The sequence below is a fragment of the Hippocampus bargibanti genome, linkage group LG10 (assembly GCF_051943395.1).
Source record: "Hippocampus bargibanti isolate YZ-2025 linkage group LG10, ASM5194339v1, whole genome shotgun sequence".
NCBI lineage: Eukaryota > Metazoa > Chordata > Actinopteri > Syngnathiformes > Syngnathidae > Hippocampus > Hippocampus bargibanti.
Window position 1 is genome coordinate 18,080,407 of NC_142743.1, and position 21,985 is coordinate 18,102,391.

A 21,985-nucleotide genomic window follows, 5' to 3' on the forward strand; every position below is an offset into this window, starting at 1 on the left:
AATAGCCTTTTCTTTCTTTGTTTTCGGTACAACAGATTAAAAATGGTCTCTTCTTTACATCATTTTATCATGTTAGGGTAAACGCCAGACGAGGTACAAGTCAATTGCTCGTTGTTTTTTTCTTTACCTCCTTCACTGCCTTTGTCATTTTCACTCAAATTGCAGGACCCTCAGAATATTACAATACAATCCAATACAATACATCCTAATTTATATAGCGCTTTCACAACAGCTGCAGCTGTAACAAAGCGCTTTACATGATAGTCAACAGAAAGGAAAATAATAAAGACAACAGGAACACAAAAACATGGATAGTATTACAATCTAACGACTTTCCCGATGTACTCTATGACATTTGAGTACAACACCTTATTACATGAACCAGTTCTAGATGAAAGAGGAGAGGATGAAAGGATGAATATTGAGTTTTAGGACTACATAAAGATTCTATTTAGTGTTAACAAACCTTAGACTCTCTTCTTTTAGCAGAAAAAAATAGTTATTTCCCAAGTTATATGAGTCTGGAGTTATCTCAGTTTGAAATGGGGGCGGCTGTACAAAATACAATACATATTGATTTGTATTGCGCTTTAACAACAGTTGAAGCAGTAACAAAGCGCTAACATGGACAAAAGGAAAATGCTGCTGCCTCCTGGAAGGGAAAAAAAAACATGGCCACAGGTCTGACCAGCGCTTTATCAGCACCCCCGCAAGAAAAAAAACAAAACCCGAGCAAATTCGTGAATGGCGTTCCACGTCATACTTTTCAATTCCCGGATGAATTCGGGAATAGCAGCGAATAAGTTAACTATTATAACATCCTCACAGTTTGACTGATGACAGGTGGGATGTCGCTACCTGTGTAATGGTGCTCTTTGTGGGAACGTGAGCACTTATATCTGTTCTTGTTTGTTTCAGGCGAATGACTTCACCCATCATAGGGTGCTTTTGCTGGAATGGCTAATGAATGACATCATCAGGAGGAAGTAAGCTCGACCAGAGTGACTCACACAACAAATGTGTGTCCGTGCATGCACGTTTGGATCTGGAGTGTCGAGGGGTAGTTAATGGATAAAACCGCAACACCTGCTCCCTCTTTATGGGCGCCCAGTAGGCAGCTACTGTATGTGATGTTGCCATATTGTTTCTCCTTTCAGTTCACTGGACAATGATAACATTGGCAAGCAAGTGTGAAATCAACTCCGCTAATGAAATGATCTTGTTTTGAACCAAAAGCGGGGGAAAGAAACTGCATTCAAATGGGAAAATGCATTCTAAGAATATATGCAGTATATTGTAGTGGTTCAATTCATTTGTTCCAGCCTCCCCTGAAAATAACAGTATTGTATCAGAGGTGGAAGAAGCAGTAAGGACTGCAAAATAGAACTTCAGTAAGCCATTACTGAAGCTGCTGGCACGTAATTCAGTAATTACGTGCCAGCAGCCATTACTGAAGCTGCTGGCACGTAATTCAGTAATTACGTGCCAGCAGCCATTACTTTTTGTTATGCATCGCATCCTCGTGGAGCATCAACTGGGAAGAGGGATTTCCTCCCCGCCCACATACTCTACGCAGCCAATCCTAAGCGAGCTCGGCGGATCGGAGCCTGAACTTATTGGCAACACATCAGCATAGCTGGGCTCTGATTGGTCAGCCTTGGTGTCCGTCACGTAAACATCCAGCCCTTGAAACCTCCAACGTGTGTGCATATGTGTGCGTGAAGCACAGTACGCAGCCAATCGCAAGCGAGCTCGGCCATAAAAATGGCGCACAATACAAAATCCAATTTACAGCATCTCTGTCCGAACATTTTTCGACATACCCACAAAAATGTTCGTATGTACTGTTAATCGTAACTCGAATGTTCGTAAGTTGCAGAGTGTTTGTACTGCGTACTGTGATTCAGTAAAATGGCAAAATTAATCATTCATATTTCCTAAATAATATATGCATGTGAGTATTTGCATTGTATATATCTACATGAGTTGCTCCATGTTTTTATTGAAATGTATGCAAGCCTAACCAAAAAAAAAAGACCTGCAATAGAGCTCACATCATGAAAAACATGGATCGCATGGGACCACGGTGTACTTGTTGGTTGGGCACCGAGAGCTACTTCTACGTTTGCAGTTGATTATTATTCAGCTATATTAATCAACGAATATTCAACATGCAATGAATATTCAGTTGATTTCAAATGAATAATCATCTCTCCCCCTCTTTGCTGATTGTCTATTCATTTTCTAGCATTCCTGTATCTGCCATCAAATACACCCTTCGGGATTTTTTATGACAATATTTCTCTTTTTTAATTTGTATTAAAAAGGTTTAAAAATGATACCTGTACTGTATTATATTTCGGAGCATTAGGCTAGTTTGGATTGTGCGTGTGTGTGTGTAGGCAGACAAAGTCACAGAAGCATGCACGCAATGACATCTTTGGGAAAATGAGAATGCATTATGCACGGCTTCCGTGTAACAACTACAAATAATTAATTTCCGATCTGGTCGCCTCGCGATGGTGCAAAAGGGCCCTTCAAAAACGTTCAAATATTTAACAACTTTCTCTGTTAAACAGATGACAAAGGGCTGGAGTGTGGTTTTTTTAATTAGTTGGTATTATTCCAAGGAGGAAAAGAACAAGAACTGGAATTTGGAGTGGAGGGTAGGAAAAAAAGGCTATTTGTGTTGGCGCCTTGGGTGGAATCAAAGCTTCTGTTCTGTTTCTGCTGCCAATAAAGTGACGGCTGATTGCAAGGAAGATGTAACGCTGAGAATGATTCACTTCAGGTCAAGATTTAGTTTTAAAGGACAACCGACGTCTTCAGACAAGTTGTGTCCATGATGTTGCCATATTGTTTCTCCTTTCAGTTCACTGGACAATGATAACATTGGCAAGCAAGTGTGAAATCAACTCCGCTAATGAAATGATCTTGTTTTGAACCAAAAGCGGGGGAAAGAAACTGCATTCAAATGGGAAAATGCATTCTAAGAATATATGCAGTATATTGTAGTGGTTCAATTCATTTGTTCCAGCCTCCCCTGAAAATAACAGTATTGTATCAGAGGTGGAAGAAGCAGTAAGGACTGCAAAATAGAACTTCAGTAAGCCATTACTGAAGCTGCTGGCACGTAATTCAGTAATTACGTGCCAGCAGCCATTACTGAAGCTGCTGGCACGTAATTCAGTAATTACGTGCCAGCAGCCATTACTTTTTGTTATGCATCGCATCCTCGTGGAGCATCAACTGGGAAGAGGGATTTCCTCCCCGCCCACATACTCTACGCAGCCAATCCTAAGCGAGCTCGGCGGATCGGAGCCTGAACTTATTGGCAACACATCAGCATAGCTGGGCTCTGATTGGTCAGCCTTGGTGTCCGTCACGTAAACATCCAGCCCTTGAAACCTCCAACGTGTGTGCATATGTGTGCGTGAAGCACAGTACGCAGCCAATCGCAAGCGAGCTCGGCCATAAAAATGGCGCACAATACAAAATCCAATTTACAGCATCTCTGTCCGAACATTTTTCGACATACCCACAAAAATGTTCGTATGTACTGTTAATCGTAACTCGAATGTTCGTAAGTTGCAGAGTGTTTGTACTGCGTACTGTGATTCAGTAAAATGGCAAAATTAATCATTCATATTTCCTAAATAATATATGCATGTGAGTATTTGCATTGTATATATCTACATGAGTTGCTCCATGTTTTTATTGAAATGTATGCAAGCCTAACCAAAAAAAAAATACCTGCAATAGAGCTCACATCATGAAAAACATGGATCGCATGGGACCACGGTGTACTTGTTGGTTGGGCACCGAGAGCTACTTCTACGTTTGCAGTTGATTATTATTCAGCTATATTAATCAACGAATATTCAACATGCAATGAATATTCAGTTGATTTCAAATGAATAATCATCTCTCCCCCTCTTTGCTGATTGTCTATTCATTTTCTAGCATTCCTGTATCTGCCATCAAATACACCCTTCGGGATTTTTTATGACAATATTTCTCTTTTTTAATTTGTATTAAAAAGGTTTAAAAATGATACCTGTACTGTATTATATTTCGGAGCATTAGGCTAGTTTGGATTGTGCGTGTCTATGTGCGTGTGTGTGTGTGTGTTTGCAGACAAAGTCACAGAAGCATGCACGCAATGACATCTTTGGGAAAATGAGAATGCATTATGCACGGCTTCCGTGTAACAACTACAAATAATTAATTTCCGATCTGGTCGCCTCGCGATGGTGCAAAAGGGCCCTTCAAAAACGTTCAAATATTTAACAACTTTCTCTGTTAAACAGATGACAAAGGGCTGGAGTGTGGTTTTTTTAATTAGTTGGTATTATTCCAAGGAGGAAAAGAACAAGAACTGGAATTTGGAGTGGAGGGTAGGAAAAAAAGGCTATTTGTGTTGGCGCCTTGGGTGGAATCAAAGCTTCTGTTCTGTTTCTGCTGCCAATAAAGTGACGGCTGATTGCAAGGAAGATGTAACGCTGAGAATGATTCACTTTGGTCCACTAGAGGTCAAGATTTAGTTTTAAAGGACAACCGACGTCTTCAGACAAGTTGTGTCCATAATTTGTAAAATGGCTTCAAATGACTTCTACTGAGTGTATTTTAATAAGATTCCACCGCATATAGCCATATTTTACGTTTTAAGACTCGCGCTGAATATTCAGGAAATCTTGTTTTTGAGTTGGTGACGAGTCCGTACGTGACGTCACTAAAGGAACACCCCTGACCGAAAAAAAGACGCATTGTAGCGGTCCTTCCATCACGTCAATGTATTTTGCTGTACTTGTTTGGTCTGGGGACCTCGTGTTGCACCCAAAATCCGCCAGAAGAGGGCGTCCAAGCTCCATATAAGGAATTTATCAGCCTGTGGAAACGGAGGTGGCCACAGGAGGTCGCCATTTTGTGCCGCTTTATCGGTGAGACATTTCCCCTCAATGTTGCCTCAAAATGGCACGGAATAAATTCTTTAATCGATTGCAAACATGTATGCTTTCCTCTTCAGAACTATTTGAATCATATTCATAACTCGAGGTGTAACAAGAAAGCATATTCTCCGAATCTGAAGCCATTGATTTGATTCTCCAGCAATGCAAGACGTCTTAGCGTGATGTCACAAACTGGGGGCGGGACTTTCTGAAAATGTCGAATTCGCAGCTAATTTTTAAAACAGATTCTTGACATTTTACAGACATTTGTTATTGGTCGTTTTGCATGTTAAATAAAATATCACACTGCGTATTTAAGGTATCCTTACGATGCTATAAAACGTTTTTCTGATGTCAGTTAAGAAACAAAAAAGTGATGTCGGTTGTCCTTTAAAGTTAGTTTGTGAGTGCAGAAAATGTGGGAAGCAAGTCAACCCTGGCACTGGACTGGACACATTTTTTCGCAATTTATCGTCTGGCAGTGAATGAGTATGATGTGGAGCACCATTCACCCACATTTTGCCTTACCGGATTTTAGACAAGTCTCTTGCAGGGAGGGGGAGATAAAGCGCTGCTCAGATCTTTGGCAATGTTAGGGGCAGCATTTGCCTTTTGAACATCTGCCCCAACTTGCAGTTAACGTGAACATTCACCCACACTCCTTACCCTGATTTTAGACAAGTCTCTTTAAATGGGATCTCCCGGCGTCTGCAACTACACGGGCTTCTTCTCTCCCGCCCACTTCATTGAAGGCCTCTGGGCTTTCTTCGGCCGCCCTTCTGCTTCCTCCCCAGGGGGGTACACGGCACTCTTAGGCCACCATTAGTCCTGCTAATGGGCCTGACAACCGTGCCACATCCTCAACATTTAGACCTCCTCTTTCTCCGATATTGATATCGACCACTTTGGTGGGAAAGGGAGAGTGTGGCGGGTGTATGTGGTAGTCGCACGTCCGGTGATGGTCAGACAGTAAGTAGTTACAGTAAAATCGCACGTCCGGGCTTCAACACAGTAAGAGTACAGTAAAATTGAGTAGGTGCACAAGATCATTAAAGCAAAAAGCAAAGCTTGACTCACTAATGTAGAAAGGAAGTCGAGCCACAATTAAAAATGGAAAATTATAGGGAATAAAATCATTTACTAGAAGGATAAAAAAATGTTTTTCCACATACTAATGTTATTTATTTTGGAATGAAGATTTTTTTTTCTCATGATGGGGTTTTAATAATTGAATGATAAACTGTAATAACACGCTGTAATAACACGCTGTAGTTGTCCCTGAAAGGGTTAAAACACATTTCCACTGTCTTTCGAGTCAGTGTTCACACAGTTAAGTGTGAAAAAAAAAACATTCATTTCAACCTTGACTTCACACCATCTTACACCAGGGGTGTCAAATTCATTTCCATCGCATGGTTGATTTTAGTTACAGACGCTCCGCTCCTCAACTTACGAACATTGAAGTTATAAATAACGGTACATACGAACATTTTTGCAGCTACAGTATGTCGGAAAATGTTCGGAAAGAGATGCTGTAAGTTCGATTTGGTATTGCGCGGCTTTTTCCGGACGAGCTCTCTTGCGATTGGCTGCGTACTGTGCTTCACGTACACGCATGCACACATTGGAGGTTTCAAGGGCTGGATGTTTATCTGACGGACACCAGGGCTGACCTGAAGTGTTGCCAATGAGTTCAGGCCTCATTCCACCGAGCTCGCTTACGATTGGCTGTGTAGAATATGTGGGCGAGGAGGAAATCCCTCTTCCCAGTTGCCGCTCCAGGACAACGCGATGCATAACAAAAAGTAATGGCTGCTAATTCAGTAACTACGTGCCAGCAGCTTCAGTAATGGGTTACTGAAGACCCAAGGATATAAGTCGTCGTACTACAGTAGGTGTGGATTTATTTTACGACTGTTAGAGTGTCTTTGTTTTATACTTCCCCGTTCAGTGTTTGACTTAAACATACATTCCATAGAAGACATCGCACTGAAGCAACTTACGAACAAATTCACCTTATGAACGACCGCTCGGAATGTATCTCGTTCATATGGTGGGGAGCGGCTGTACAGGTCTTTCAGCCAATAGAAAGTTGGATCGAGTCATGATCAACTGGGCAACATTTTCACAGGAAGTGGTCCAATTCGGCGTGTCTATACAGTAAAGTCTCGTTATATCGATATCGGATATATCGATAGTCCCGGTTATATCGATACTATTTCTATGCACGCACGGAGAAAATTACATGCAAACAGGGTCGGATATATCGATAGTCCCGGTTATATCGATATTTTTTCGGACTCCCTTGAATATCGATATAACGAGACTTTACTGTATTTCATAAATGATGAGCGGTCCTGTGCAGCAGATGGCACGAAGCTCAGTCGAGTGCTTTAATTGGAAATTAATATATGTTGAGGCAGCTAAGTGGCCGTCACTCGTGTACCGGGCGGGGCCTTACGAGATTCATTTCACGGCGTTTTCTGCCAATCATCGGCGTACGAGATATCGACCAACCTACCTCATTCACAAAACGCGGACTAAGCTGCTTTAGGAGCTTGAGGCTCAAGTCGGCTTAATGTACATCTTGAAACTCGTACCGGAGCTTAGCCGCCCACTTTGCTCGACAGCACTGCCTTTGGTAGCAATTTGGAAAAACAGATGCATTTGTAAATTGATCTTAATTATAAGCCAAAATGGCCGATGGCCATTTTGTTGAGTTTTCCTAAGCATTTAAACCCATCGGGTTAGATTAGAAAACCTAAAAACCATTAACGATGCAATGTGCAAGAACGTGATAAGCTAAATCGACATCATGTACTCACCCAATTTGCCCCAAAATAAACTAACATGCTTCAAGGGATGGGAAGATTGACAGTAGGGAAAATTAACAGTCTTTAACTCATTCAGTGCCATTCACGAATTTATTCGGGAATTGACAATATGACGTAGAGCGCCATTCCCGAATTTGTTTTCTTTTTTCATGCTTGGGTGCTGATAAAGTGCTGGCCATGGCCTCTGGGAATATTTGTTTCTTTGCCACAAGGAGGCAGCATGTCCCTTTTTGTCCATGATAGCACTTTGTTCCAGCTTCAGCTGTTGTTAAAGCGCCATATAACCAATATGGATGTATTGCATTGTATTTTAGACAGCTGCCCTCATTTCAAGCTCATATAACTCCAGGCCCATATCATTTAGGAACTAACATTTTTTTTCTGACAAAAGAAGAGAGTCTAAGCACTGCATTGAATGTGTATGTAGTCCGAAAAGTCAATATTCTGAGGGTCCTGGAATTGGGGCGTATGAATACGTGGTCATGTGGTATAAAACAGCGCAATCAGTCATCATCCTAAATTACGGTTTTTCATTTTTGTTGTCGTTTTTGTTTTGTTTTTTCAACCCATGGCCTCTTTTGTTTAACATAATCACTTCCTGAAGATATGACTTTACTACTGTGTCAAGGCCCGGTGCGTTGATTCACGATAGATTATAGTGTGGTCCCACTTATGTAAAATCTGCTGCTGTTGCCTCTGGAGGGCCACTAATGTGGTTACATATGAATGGGGAGCATATACTATGAGTGGAACAAGAAATCTTGAGTAGGAATGGACAAGTCAAAATAACAGGTATCGGCATCTGTCTAATTCTGGCTTTTTTTCACGCTATCTGCTCTTACTAAAAGCTGCCAATACCAGCTAATGCAGTGGTTCGACAGACCGGTAAATCATCATGTGTGTCACTCTAATAGTATAGTTGTTCAGTTGGTCCAAGGATATCGGATATGTTGAAGTAATACAATTTGGCGGAGAGACAAACATGTTAGGGAGGAGCTCTGTTGAGCAAAGGGTTGCTACTGTGAGTTTTCATGGGCACTTGGGTTGTTCCATTGTTGCAAAATCAAATCAGCTAATGCCATATAGATGAGTGACGTTGAAGGGTGATGTGAGATGGCTTTTAAATAACCATAAGGTATTCAAGGTTCATAGTTTGTTGTGTACATGCGTGGGTTGTTGAAACACACACAAAATTGTCCAGTACAGTACAGTGGGGAAAAGAACGTGGAGGTTAGACATGAAATAGAATAGAGTTCCTACCTGGAGTCGCCTTCTTCGAATGATGCCAGAATCATCCATGGTGATACCTCTTGGAGGGTGTCTGGAGCCCCTTGAGTTTCTTTTTCTTAAACGGGTTCACAAGACCACGCCACGTTGTCACGTGATTGACCCCCCGGCACGCGCCGCGAGTCAATTTAGCTTTAAAAAAATCGAAGCCTAAGTGGTCATTATTTACCAGCAATGTGGTGAATATCGCGAAGGCGAAGAGTATCTTGTACCACTGGCTTGTATCAATTCACCAAGCAGCGAGGAAGTGACAAACAAACACTCGGAAAATAAACCCCTCCGGTGTCGGGTCCAGAAATCCACGGGAGTGACACCGTGCAGGAGTTCCGTGAACGCGTCGCCATCATCACGCCAGATCAACTGCACATAGCTGTAAACACGTACATCAAGGCAATGCCGTTGCGGTCGCTTTCAGTTCCGCCTGAAAGCAGCGTCCACGCACAATGAATGTGTCCGGGCGCTCGTAACACGAACTCGGCTTCGTGTCATTGTGTTCCACCCCTTCCACCGCCCGCTCTACTTCAACCTCATCTCCGCCACAACAACCGCTTCCTACTACCCGGTGACGTTTAACTCTCCAGAGAACAGACGCTACTGCACGGAGGTTCAGGAAGGGAGGGGTGGGGAACGGATGGAGTTCACACATGGGACCCTCTGTCCGCCCCGCCACTCCCCAGCAAAGTGCCCGGGCAAAGAATTTGATTGTATGAAAATCGATTTAACGTGATATTTATGAACAAGAGGCATCAAGCTAAAAGGCGGTAAAGTCCTATACAGTAAAGTCTCGTTATATCGATATCGGATATATCGATAGTCCCGGTTATATCGATACTATTTCTATGCACGCACGGAGAAAATTACATGCAAACAGGGTCGGATATATCGATAGTCCCGGTTATATCGATATTTTTTCGGACTCCCTTGAATATCGATATAACGAGACTTTACTGTATTTCATAAATGATGAGCGGTCCTGTGCAGCAGATGGCACGAAGCTCAGTCGAGTGCTTTAATTGGAAATTAATATATGTTGAGGCAGCTAAGTGGCCGTCACTCGTGTACCGGGCGGGGCCTTACGAGATTCATTTCACGGCGTTTTCTGCCAATCATCGGCGTACGAGATATCGACCAACCTACCTCATTCACAAAACGCGGACTAAGCTGCTTTAGGAGCTTGAGGCTCAAGTCGGCTTAATGTACATCTTGAAACTCGTACCGGAGCTTAGCCGCCCACTTTGCTCGACAGCACTGCCTTTGGTAGCAATTTGGAAAAACAGATGCATTTGTAAATTGATCTTAATTATAAGCCAAAATGGCCGATGGCCATTTTGTTGAGTTTTCCTAAGCATTTAAACCCATCGGGTTAGATTAGAAAACCTAAAAACCATTAACGATGCAATGTGCAAGAACGTGATAAGCTAAATCGACATCATGTACTCACCCAATTTGCCCCAAAATAAACTAACATGCTTCAAGGGATGGGAAGATTGACAGTAGGGAAAATTAACAGTCTTTAACTCATTCAGTGCCATTCACGAATTTATTCGGGAATTGACAATATGACGTAGAGCGCCATTCCCGAATTTGTTTTCTTTTTTCATGCTTGGGTGCTGATAAAGTGCTGGCCATGGCCTCTGGGAATATTTGTTTCTTTGCCACAAGGAGGCAGCATGTCCCTTTTTGTCCATGATAGCACTTTGTTCCAGCTTCAGCTGTTGTTAAAGCGCCATATAACCAATATGGATGTATTGCATTGTATTTTAGACAGCTGCCCTCATTTCAAGCTCATATAACTCCAGGCCCATATCATTTAGGAACTAACATTTTTTTTCTGACAAAAGAAGAGAGTCTAAGCACTGCATTGAATGTGTATGTAGTCCGAAAAGTCAATATTCTGAGGGTCCTGGAATTGGGGCGTATGAATACGTGGTCATGTGGTATAAAACAGCGCAATCAGTCATCATCCTAAATTACGGTTTTTCATTTTTGTTGTCGTTTTTGTTTTGTTTTTTCAACCCATGGCCTCTTTTGTTTAACATAATCACTTCCTGAAGATATGACTTTACTACTGTGTCAAGGCCCGGTGCGTTGATTCACGATAGATTATAGTGTGGTCCCACTTATGTAAAATCTGCTGCTGTTGCCTCTGGAGGGCCACTAATGTGGTTACATATGAATGGGGAGCATATACTATGAGTGGAACAAGAAATCTTGAGTAGGAATGGACAAGTCAAAATAACAGGTATCGGCATCTGTCTAATTCTGGCTTTTTTTCACGCTATCTGCTCTTACTAAAAGCTGCCAATACCAGCTAATGCAGTGGTTCGACAGACCGGTAAATCATCATGTGTGTCACTCTAATAGTATAGTTGTTCAGTTGGTCCAAGGATATCGGATATGTTGAAGTAATACAATTTGGCGGAGAGACAAACATGTTAGGGAGGAGCTCTGTTGAGCAAAGGGTTGCTACTGTGAGTTTTCATGGGCACTTGGGTTGTTCCATTGTTGCAAAATCAAATCAGCTAATGCCATATAGATGAGTGACGTTGAAGGGTGATGTGAGATGGCTTTTAAATAACCATAAGGTATTCAAGGTTCATAGTTTGTTGTGTACATGCGTGGGTTGTTGAAACACACACAAAATTGTCCAGTACAGTACAGTGGGGAAAAGAACGTGGAGGTTAGACATGAAATAGAATAGAGTTCCTACCTGGAGTCGCCTTCTTCGAATGATGCCAGAATCATCCATGGTGATACCTCTTGGAGGGTGTCTGGAGCCCCTTGAGTTTCTTTTTCTTAAACGGGTTCACAAGACCACGCCACGTTGTCACGTGATTGACCCCCCGGCACGCGCCGCGAGTCAATTTAGCTTTAAAAAAATCGAAGCCTAAGTGGTCATTATTTACCAGCAATGTGGTGAATATCGCGAAGGCGAAGAGTATCTTGTACCACTGGCTTGTATCAATTCACCAAGCAGCGAGGAAGTGACAAACAAACACTCGGAAAATAAACCCCTCCGGTGTCGGGTCCAGAAATCCACGGGAGTGACACCGTGCAGGAGTTCCGTGAACGCGTCGCCATCATCACGCCAGATCAACTGCACATAGCTGTAAACACGTACATCAAGGCAATGCCGTTGCGGTCGCTTTCAGTTCCGCCTGAAAGCAGCGTCCACGCACAATGAATGTGTCCGGGCGCTCGTAACACGAACTCGGCTTCGTGTCATTGTGTTCCACCCCTTCCACCGCCCGCTCTACTTCAACCTCATCTCCGCCACAACAACCGCTTCCTACTACCCGGTGACGTTTAACTCTCCAGAGAACAGACGCTACTGCACGGAGGTTCAGGAAGGGAGGGGTGGGGAACGGATGGAGTTCACACATGGGACCCTCTGTCCGCCCCGCCACTCCCCAGCAAAGTGCCCGGGCAAAGAATTTGATTGTATGAAAATCGATTTAACGTGATATTTATGAACAAGAGGCATCAAGCTAAAAGGCGGTAAAGTCTAATGGAGCCTATAGCACTCCAAAATTCAACGAAAATTTTGTTTTTGCCATTTCTGAGTACTCTGCAATGATTTTTATATATAAAAATTCGACCAATTAAGTCCTGTTACCATAACACGTTTTATCAAATGTTTTCAATTGTTTATCCTTATAATAATAATAATAATTAATTAATAATAGTAATAATCCATTTAATTTATACGCACCTTTCAAAACTCTCAAGGACACTAGACAGGGGGCAGCCATTTTGCTTTGCTCTGCCACTTGCTGAAGACTGAAAATGGCATCTCAGTGCCTCAAGTAATGACCAAACATGACTGACCTGATTTTTGGGTTTGCTTATATTACATTCACAAGCTGAGCTCTGAATTCATTCACTGCCAGACGATGTGCAAAAATGTGTCCACTCCAGTGTCATTGTCACTCGAATTCCAGGACCCACAGAATATTGAGTTTTTGGACTACATAAACATTCAATGCAGAAGTTGGAAGAGGACCTTAGACATAGAAAATCTCAATCTCAATTGAGATTTTCGATGCACTTGTATGTGTATATATATATATATATATATATATAATAAATTCGATTTTTTTCATATATATATACAGTAAAGTCTCGTTATATCGATATCGGATATACCGATAGTCCCGGTTATATCGATACTATTTCTATGCACGCACGGAGAAAATTACATGCAAACAGGGTCGGATATATCGATAGTCCCGGTTATATCGATATTTTTTCGGACTCCCTTGAATATCGATATAACGAGACTTTACTGTATATATATATATATATATGAAAAAATTTCGAATTTATTATTATTTATTTTCTAAAATCGCTCAGCCACTGTGAGAAGTGAGGTGAAATATTCAGTTGGCGAGAATGACCCAGTTAGCAGCTTGTCATACTCTTCTATTACGCCGTTTTTTGTTATTAGCATTTAATAATTGATGAAAGCGCATGAATTTTGCATTTTTCTTCCCTCATTTATTAATTGTGTGATGTGCGAAGGCCAACATGGCACCGGTGGCAAAGGCAGGCACAGACATAAGCTTTCAGGAATGATGTCAGCCCGTTTGAAAAGACGCCCCAAAGGGAGGTCACGTGGGGTCAGCACTCCTGAGCAAAAAGCTCGGCATGAGGGCTTGGATGTGGAATACGTCTACAGCTTGCACGAGCTCATTTCCCGACACGTTAAGCCCGTCTGACAAATGCTACGTCAGCTCACATTTCTTCAAGTGCCTCGGACTGCATTCAAATTGGTGGTGTGTGCGTGTCAATAAAACGAAAAATAATACAATGGCGTGATGGTATTATTTTGCCGAAATATAAGTTGTAGTTCACTGTTCTTGCACAAATGTGAACATGAGCAGCAGATCAATTCATTGGAATTCTGTCATCACTGCCTTGGTTTTTCTTTTATTGTATAATGAGATGTTTATGTTATTTACAAGGTTGCCTGCTTCAGAGCAAAATCACACAGAAACAATCAAATTCAATCTCAATGCCCTTGAAGCTGAATGCTCTGAACGGCTCAGTCAAATGCGAGCCATTCAACAGGATTTTGCCAGTTTGTCAAGTTCGGAAGAGGAGGAGGAGACTTGTACCTTTTTATCAATTCTATTACGAAAACAAAATATATTTTTGCTTTGTATTATTGAAACAAAGCATTTTCTACCCAAAACAAATTGTCATTTGAAAGGCTCAGTAAGTCATTCACTGCCATTCCTGAATTTATTCTATATATATATGTGGAACTGTATAGTGCCACTTAGTAGTTTTTTGACAACGATACTAGTGCAGCGTGTTCTACCGGAAACAAATTCCTTGTGTGTTCTACATACTTGGCAATAAAGATGATTCTGATTCTGATATAATTTGGGTTTTGTTTTTTGGCGGTTGTGCCGATCAAGTGTTGGTCAGACCTCTGGCTATGTTTTTCCCTTCCACAAGGGGGCAGCATTTGCCTTTTGTACAGCTACCCCTACTTCAAGCTCAAATAACTCCAGAACCATATAACTTTTGGTTCATGGAATTTCACAAGTTTGATTTGCTTTCGTGGGCCAAATAAATGAATGTGGCCGGCCAGATTTGGCACCCCGGGCCTTGACTTTGACACCTGTGTAGTAGAGGGATATATCAATAGAAGTAGAATTACTGTACTGCAACCACATTGAAATCAGGTGTTTGTCTTTTTGTTTAATTGTTGTTTTGGGTCCAAGTTGTAGTCCATCATTAACCGAGGCTCATGGAGGAGTTACAGAAAGTTTGGGGGGGCGCAGTCAACTAATTAACTGCCATTCCCGAATTTGTCTGTGTTTTGGTTTTTCTTGTGGAGGATGCCGATAAAGTGCTGGTCAGACCTCTGGCAATGTTTTTTCCCTTACACGAGGGGGCAGCATTTAGCCAAATGTGTACAGTTTCCTCCACTTCAAGCTCAGAGAACTCCAGACCCATATAATTTAGGAATTAACTTTTTTTTCTGATAAAATAAGAGTCTAGGGTTTCTTACCGCTGCATTGAATGTTTATGTACACCTAAAACTCAATATTTTGTGGGTCCTGGAATTTGAGTGAAAATGACAAAAACCCTGGCACTGGGGTGGACACATTTTTGCACGTCTGGCAGTGAATGAGTTAAACTTATCATTAATGGGCAATTGCAGCTGCAATTACTCGATGCAACCATTCGAGAGCTTAATTTTTAGGCAGCCCAAACTGTACTACATGGTCTGGTGTCCACAGGAAACGTCTACCTTTCGACATCTACCTTTTCTCATCTGCATGCCTCCAAATCATGGGTGCTTCAGCCTTCCCTTCCGCTTTCTTTCTTCCCGTCTAAGTATAAGTGGGTCAGAGCGTAGCAGTGCTAAAAGCCTGCTCTCCGCAGAGAAGCTCCTCTAAATAAACCAACACGCAATCAGCAGTCATACATGCACAGAGCTGTCAGAGATACAGAAGAGAGGTGAGCTAAGGTGACTTCAACATCCCAAGTGATCTATAAGCACCATGAAGGGTTAAGTGGCTTTTAAACTGGGGGGGTGGTGTGACTTGACATTGGACAGATAGTTGTGAAGAGATCATCATTCTGAAGGTACCGGTAAGTGGTTCAAAAGCTGACTGGAAAATGTATTTGCTCCTTACATAATTTACATCTGACATCATTTGGAAATGGTGGTGTATATCACTCCATTTTACTAATGTACTTTTCTAAATATGAACACATTTTCAACATATTTAAATGCAGTAATTGAAAACTTTTCGGCGCCATTGCCAAATCTCAGAATTGTTTGTTTACTTTTAGTTCTTACTGACTGGCTGGTATATCATTAACATTATATTTCCCTCCACCACAGAGCTGTTATACTGAACTGGGTCATCATAACATATTATTGTAATACGTTTTTCTTCCCCTTCTTATGAAGCAATGAAAGGATATTAGCTAATTACATTTGAGTTGAATACTGTAAAAACATTATGCAGGAAAAAAAGAATACGGCCAAGTTACGACGGTGAAAAAAAAAAAATCATCGGCACCGTCCTGGACCCTCTGCACCCTGCCCACCACCTTTTCCAGCTACTACCCTCAGGCAGGCACAAAATGCAGCAGACATTTAAACAGCTTCTTTGGCGGAAAATTCTCATCCCTGGTATAGTGAACTCTGGCGCGAATGGCTGCCGCTGCTCACCCGCACACAAAAAAGATATCCTGTGACTGTAAAGTGTCCTTGAGAGTTTTGAGAGGCACTTTGACATTAAATGTATTATTATTATTAGTAGTAGTAGTAGTAGTAGTAGTAGTAGTGGTAGTAGTAGTAGTAGTAGTAGTAGTAGTAAAACAATAGTGAGTCCACAATTGGGTGATTGGCTCACCTGCAACTAAACGTATAGAAAAATTGGATGTTTGACTCACGATTGATCTATAAAGCTAGAATAGTACCTCTCCAGTCTTGGATTGTATTTATTAGCTTGGTTTACACCACTGGCCAAATCATTTTTGGAGAATGGGGACACCATGTGGACAGAGGATGTTACGTACTCAGTACGTCAAAAGGAAAAACATGTTGACGGCTTGCTGTTAGACACGGTGGTTAATCATTTATGATAGTTAACAGGTGAACTGTTTTGAAATACGGTTATGTAACGTGACGGTCAAAAGTAAGTTTTGCTCAGCATTGCGTGAGTCAACAGCATAGACGCAGTCAATGACAGAGGCTTTCTGTGTCAATTGTCGGGAGAAGAATCGGCACAATCCAATTAGCGTGGTTAAAGAGATGCCCTGAAAAGAAACTAGGACGACGTGTAACAAACTGAAGGATTACAGACCTGCCTGACACTGCGTGACCTCAACTATCAGGTATTTGGTACTTCAAAAATAAACTAGTAGCCCATACTGCACATTGAAATTACAGAAGCAAATGCTTCATTGGATAGATGGCATACATGGTAAGTCTCGCGATTTGGTCGGGAGACTCCCGATTTTGACCACAGAAAAAATATCCTGTGACTGTAAAGTGTCCTTGAGAGTTTTGAAAGGTGCTTATAAATGAAATGTATTATTATTATTTCGTCTGTGTAAGCTCTCAGTCGTACAGGAGTGGTCCATCGATGAAAAGGTTTCTTCAGCCGTCATCTGTACTTCTTTGAAGGTGTCGGACGTTTCGCTTCTATCCAAGAAACTTCGTCAGAAAACTAAAGTCTTACTGGTAGTTTAGGCCCTATATATACAGTAAAGTCTCGTTATATCGATATCGGATATATCGATAGTCCCGGTTATATCGATACTATTTCAATGCACGCACGGAGAAAATTACATGCAAACAGGGTCGGATATATCGATAGCCCCGGTTATATCGATATTTTTCGGACTCCCTTGAATATCGATATAACGAGACTTTACTGTATATATATATATATATACAGTAAAGTCTCGTTATATCGATATCGGATATATCGATAGTCCCGGTTATATCGATACTATTTCTATGCACGCATGGAGAAAATTACATACAAACAGGGTCGGATATATCGATAGTCCCGGTTATATCGATATTTTTCGGACTCCCTTGAATATCGATATAACGAGACTTTACTGTATATATATAAATATATCCATGTGCACCAAATCCAGCAGACATTTAAACAGCTTCTTCTCCCAAGCCATTAACTCTCGAAACAGTAACCCAAATATAACTGTATAATGCCTTGGCAATTTTTTTTATGAAGATACCAGTGCAGTGTGTTCTACCGGAGACAAATTCCTTGTGTGTTCTACATACAGTGATACCTTGGTTTACAAACGCCTTTGCTTATGAACTTTTCGGTTTACAAACGTTAAATTTATGAAAATTTTACCTTGGCATACAGACTTTTTTCATACACGGAGCAGCCTCAATTAGTCATGTGTCGTTCGCGAACGAGACTGTTTCTGTCGTCTATTCCCCGCCCCCAGTCCTCAATTAAAGCCATGTGATTGGTCAAGAACGCAGCAGTGAGGGGGGGGGTTTAAACATCAAAGAGACAGGCAGATGACAGTGAGAGTTTCAACTTTGATAGTTCAAAGGCAGTGTAGACTGCAAGGTTAAAATATCCCATCAATCAGGCTCCACAAACAACCTGAACAAGCCATCTGTACACTTGATGCAAAAAGCTATCAACCCAGCTAAACAGAACACAATTGATGCGGAACTAGATAAAATTATCACAAAGAAAGCACCTACAAGGGATCATTCCTCAAGATGGTGAAAGAAGAAGGTTATGTTCCTCATCAAGTGTTTAATGATGATGAAACCGGCCACTACATTCCATCAAGCCATCAACAACCATCACAAAGGTAAATAAAACGACTTTATTCTACAGTACAGTTTATTCAGTGCAATCCTGGGCACATCACGGTGAAGGAAAAACTTTGCACTCGGGACATCGAGCTGCTAGCCGTTAGCCTTCGGCCGCATTACCTGCCACGGGAATTCTCACACGTCATAGCCGTGACGACGTACATTCCCCCTACGGCAAATGGCGGCGCTGCCTCCGATGCCCTCATATCTGTTGTAAACAAGCTGCAAACCCAGTCCCCCAACGCCTTGTTTATCATCTCAGGGGACTTCAATCACATTTCCCTGAAATTCTCCCTCCCAACATTCACACAGTATGTAACTTGTGCCACCAGAGACAATAACATATTGGACCTATTTTATTCAAACGCCAAGGATGCATACAAACCCTCCCCCCTCCCCCCTCTCGGAAGAGCAGACCACAATATGGTTTATCTCCAGCCTGTGTACAAACCCCTTGTCCAGAGGCAACCAGCTGTGACCCGCACGATCAAAAGATGGTCCACAGAAGCTGAAGAAGCTCTGCGGGACTGTTTTGATTCAACCAGGTGGGAGCTCTTTACTGAGATTCATGGGGAAGACATTGACTCACTCACCAACACCATCACAGACTACATTAACTTTTGTGAACAAAACACCGTACCCACCAGGACTGTGCGGTGTTTTGCCAACAACAAACCATGGATTAATCCCGACATAAAAGTCCTCCTGAAGGAGAAGAAAAGGGCTTTTGTGTCGGGCAACAGAGAGGAACTGAAGGCCGTGCAGATCCAACTGAGGAGGAAGATCAGAGAGGGGAAGAAGGCCTACAGGATGAAAATGGAGGAGCAGCTGCAAGCCAGCAATGTCGCTGGTGTCTGGAAGGGCCTGAAAAACATCTCAGGCCACAAAAGCCCAGTGACATTGAACGAAAAAGACAAGGACTGGGCAGATGAACTCAACCGCTTTTTCAATCGGTTTGACAAGACGCCAGCCGCCCCCGGCCCCACCGTCAACTTCACCTGTAGCTGCACCTGCACCAACTCTCACTGTGGCCTTACCCTCCCTGCCCCCTCTCACGACCAGCTTTCCACAACCAACATCTGCCCTCCCAACCGTTGCCACACCCTCAGCCGCCACTCTGCCTCCTGGTTCCTGCCTGTCTGTCACAACTGCGCAGGTGAGGAACCAACTGAGGAGGATGAAGGTGAGGAAGGCAGCAGGTCCGGATGACATCAGTTCCCGACTCCTCAAGACCTGCTCCGACCAGCTGTGTGACATTGTCCAGCACTTGTTCAACCTGAGCCTGAAGCTGGGCAGAGTTCCACAGCTGTGGAAAACGTCATGCCTGGTCCCAGTGCCCAAGATTGCCAACCCCAAAGAGCTCAACAGCTACAGACCGGTGGCGCTGACGTCTCACCTGATGAAGACGCTGGAGAGACTCGTCCTCGCCCACCTGCGACCGCTGGCAAGCTCATCGCTGGACCCGCTGCAGTTTGCCTACCAGCCCAGCATCGGTGTGGAGGATGCCATCATCTACCTCCTCCATACGGCGTTGCTGCACCTGGAGAATGCTGGGAGCACGGTGAGGATCACATTCTTCGATTTCTCCAGTGCCTTCAACACCATCCAGCCCAGTCTACTGGGGGACAAGCTGCAGCATGCCGGAGTCGACCATCACCTCACATCCTGGATTACAGACTACCTCACAAACAGGCCACAGTACGTGAGGGTAAAGAACTGTGAGTCGGACAGGCTTCTCTGCAGCACCGGAGCGCCGCAGGGAACAGTCCTGGCTCCATTCCTCTTCACCCTCTACACCTCGGACTTCAACTACAACACCCCAACCTGCCACCTTCAGAAGTTCTCTGACGACTCAGCTATTGTCGGCCTCATTACAGAGGGAGACGATAGGGAGTACAGGGGACTGACAAAGGACTTTGTGGACTGGTGCCAGCAGAATCACCTCCAGATCAACACTGGCAAAACCAAGGAGCTGGTGGTGGATTTCTGCAGGAAACAATCGTCACCTGCACCATTGAACATCCAGGGTTCGGACATTGAGAGGGTGACCTCCTACAAGTACCTGGGTGTTACTCTCAACAATAAACTGGACTGGACAACAAACACGGATGCCCTAATCAAAAAGGGACAGAGTCGCCTCTTCCTCCTCAGGAAACTGAGGTCTTTTGGAGTTCAGGGGTCACTCCTAAAGACTTTCTATGACTCTGTGGTGGCATCAGCCATCCACTATGGCATTGTCTGCTGGTCAGGCAGCATCACCACCCGGGACAGAAAAAGACTGGAGCGCTTTGTCAAGCGGGCCAGTTCTGTCGTGGGCTGCTCGCTGGACTCTCTTGAGGAGGTGGGCAACAGACGGACGCTAGCTAAACTAAAAGCTATGACGGACAGCCCCTCCCACCCCCTCCTGCCCATCCTGACAGCTCTGGGTAGCTCCTTTAGCCAGAGACTATTACACCCGCGCTGCAAGAAGGAGAGGTACCGCCGCTCGTTCCTACCGACTGCTGTCAGGCTTCACAATTCCCAATGATCACATGTGAAAAAAAAAAAAAAAAAAAAAAAAAAAAAAAAAAAAAAAAAAAAAAAACTGGACACTTGTAAATATGGGTTGTTGCAATATATCTAAATGCATCTCTTGATTCTGCACTATGTACAGTCTTGTTTATAGAACGGTTTTTGCACATCTACATTTGCACAGTATACAGTTGACATTTTTATTTTGTTATGCTTAGAATATCTTGTTTTCTATCCTTTCACTCCCACCCCAACCCCATCCCTCTTCAATTGCTGCTGTGGACTGCAAATTTCCCCATTGCGGGACGAATAAAGGTATTCTGATTCTGATTCTGATTCTTTAATTATAATACCATAGCACATATTCAACATAAAATAGGGTATATTTTGTGTAGTTTTAAGGCTTAGAAAATTAGAAAGTAGAAAATTATGTTTTATGGGGACCTGGGAACGGATTATTCTCATTTTAATGGTTTCCTATGGGGAATTATTTTTTGGGATACACACTTTTCGCCTCACACACTCTGTCTGGGAATCAATTAAGTTTGTAAGCCAAGGTATCACTGTACTTGGCTCATAAAGATGATTCTGATTCTTTTTTTTTCAGCTGATTGAATAGCATTAAGGCAGACAGCCTTGATCAGAAATAGATCACCAATTTAGCCTGGGTGGACATGCTCACTATTTTTAATCCCATTGACGCAGGAGAAGAATTGGCCTTCTAAGAAGGATGTGACACAAGGAGGGGGAGGTTATAAATGAATGTCAAGGAAGGATCCCAGGACGAATCAGACGCCAGTCAGCGCATTAAACCCAGCAAGGTGTTGTCCTCCTGCCTCGCACCAGGCATCTCACACACAAGAGACCAACTTGAAAAGCCAAACCAACCATGGAAGGCGCTGCCCAGAACGCAATGGCCACCGCAGCCTTCGACCGGGAGTCATTCGCCAAGAAAGCCTTGAGGGCCACCACCAGAGGGGCTTCGTCTCATTTTGTGGGGAGCTCCATCATCATCCTGTCATCCTTCGCCGTGTCTACTCTGGCTATGAACTGTGGGA

The 21,985-nt window shown here is 42.9% G+C and overlaps 1 protein-coding gene across 2 annotated transcripts in view; it reads right to left on the reverse strand.

The window, feature by feature from the left end:
- mast1a (microtubule associated serine/threonine kinase 1a) overlaps positions 1-9,617 on the reverse strand; it is a 73,309-nt gene extending 63,692 nt beyond the window's left edge. For both annotated transcript variants that reach the window (XM_089007130.1, XM_089007129.1), the window contains exon 1: positions 9,044-9,617. In XM_089007130.1, the coding sequence (XP_088863256.1) occupies positions 9,044-9,082 (39 nt within the window). In that variant the 5' untranslated portion in view covers positions 9,083-9,617. The remainder of the gene's footprint in view (positions 1-9,043) is intronic.
- Between the last annotated feature and the right edge of the window lie 12,368 nt (positions 9,618-21,985).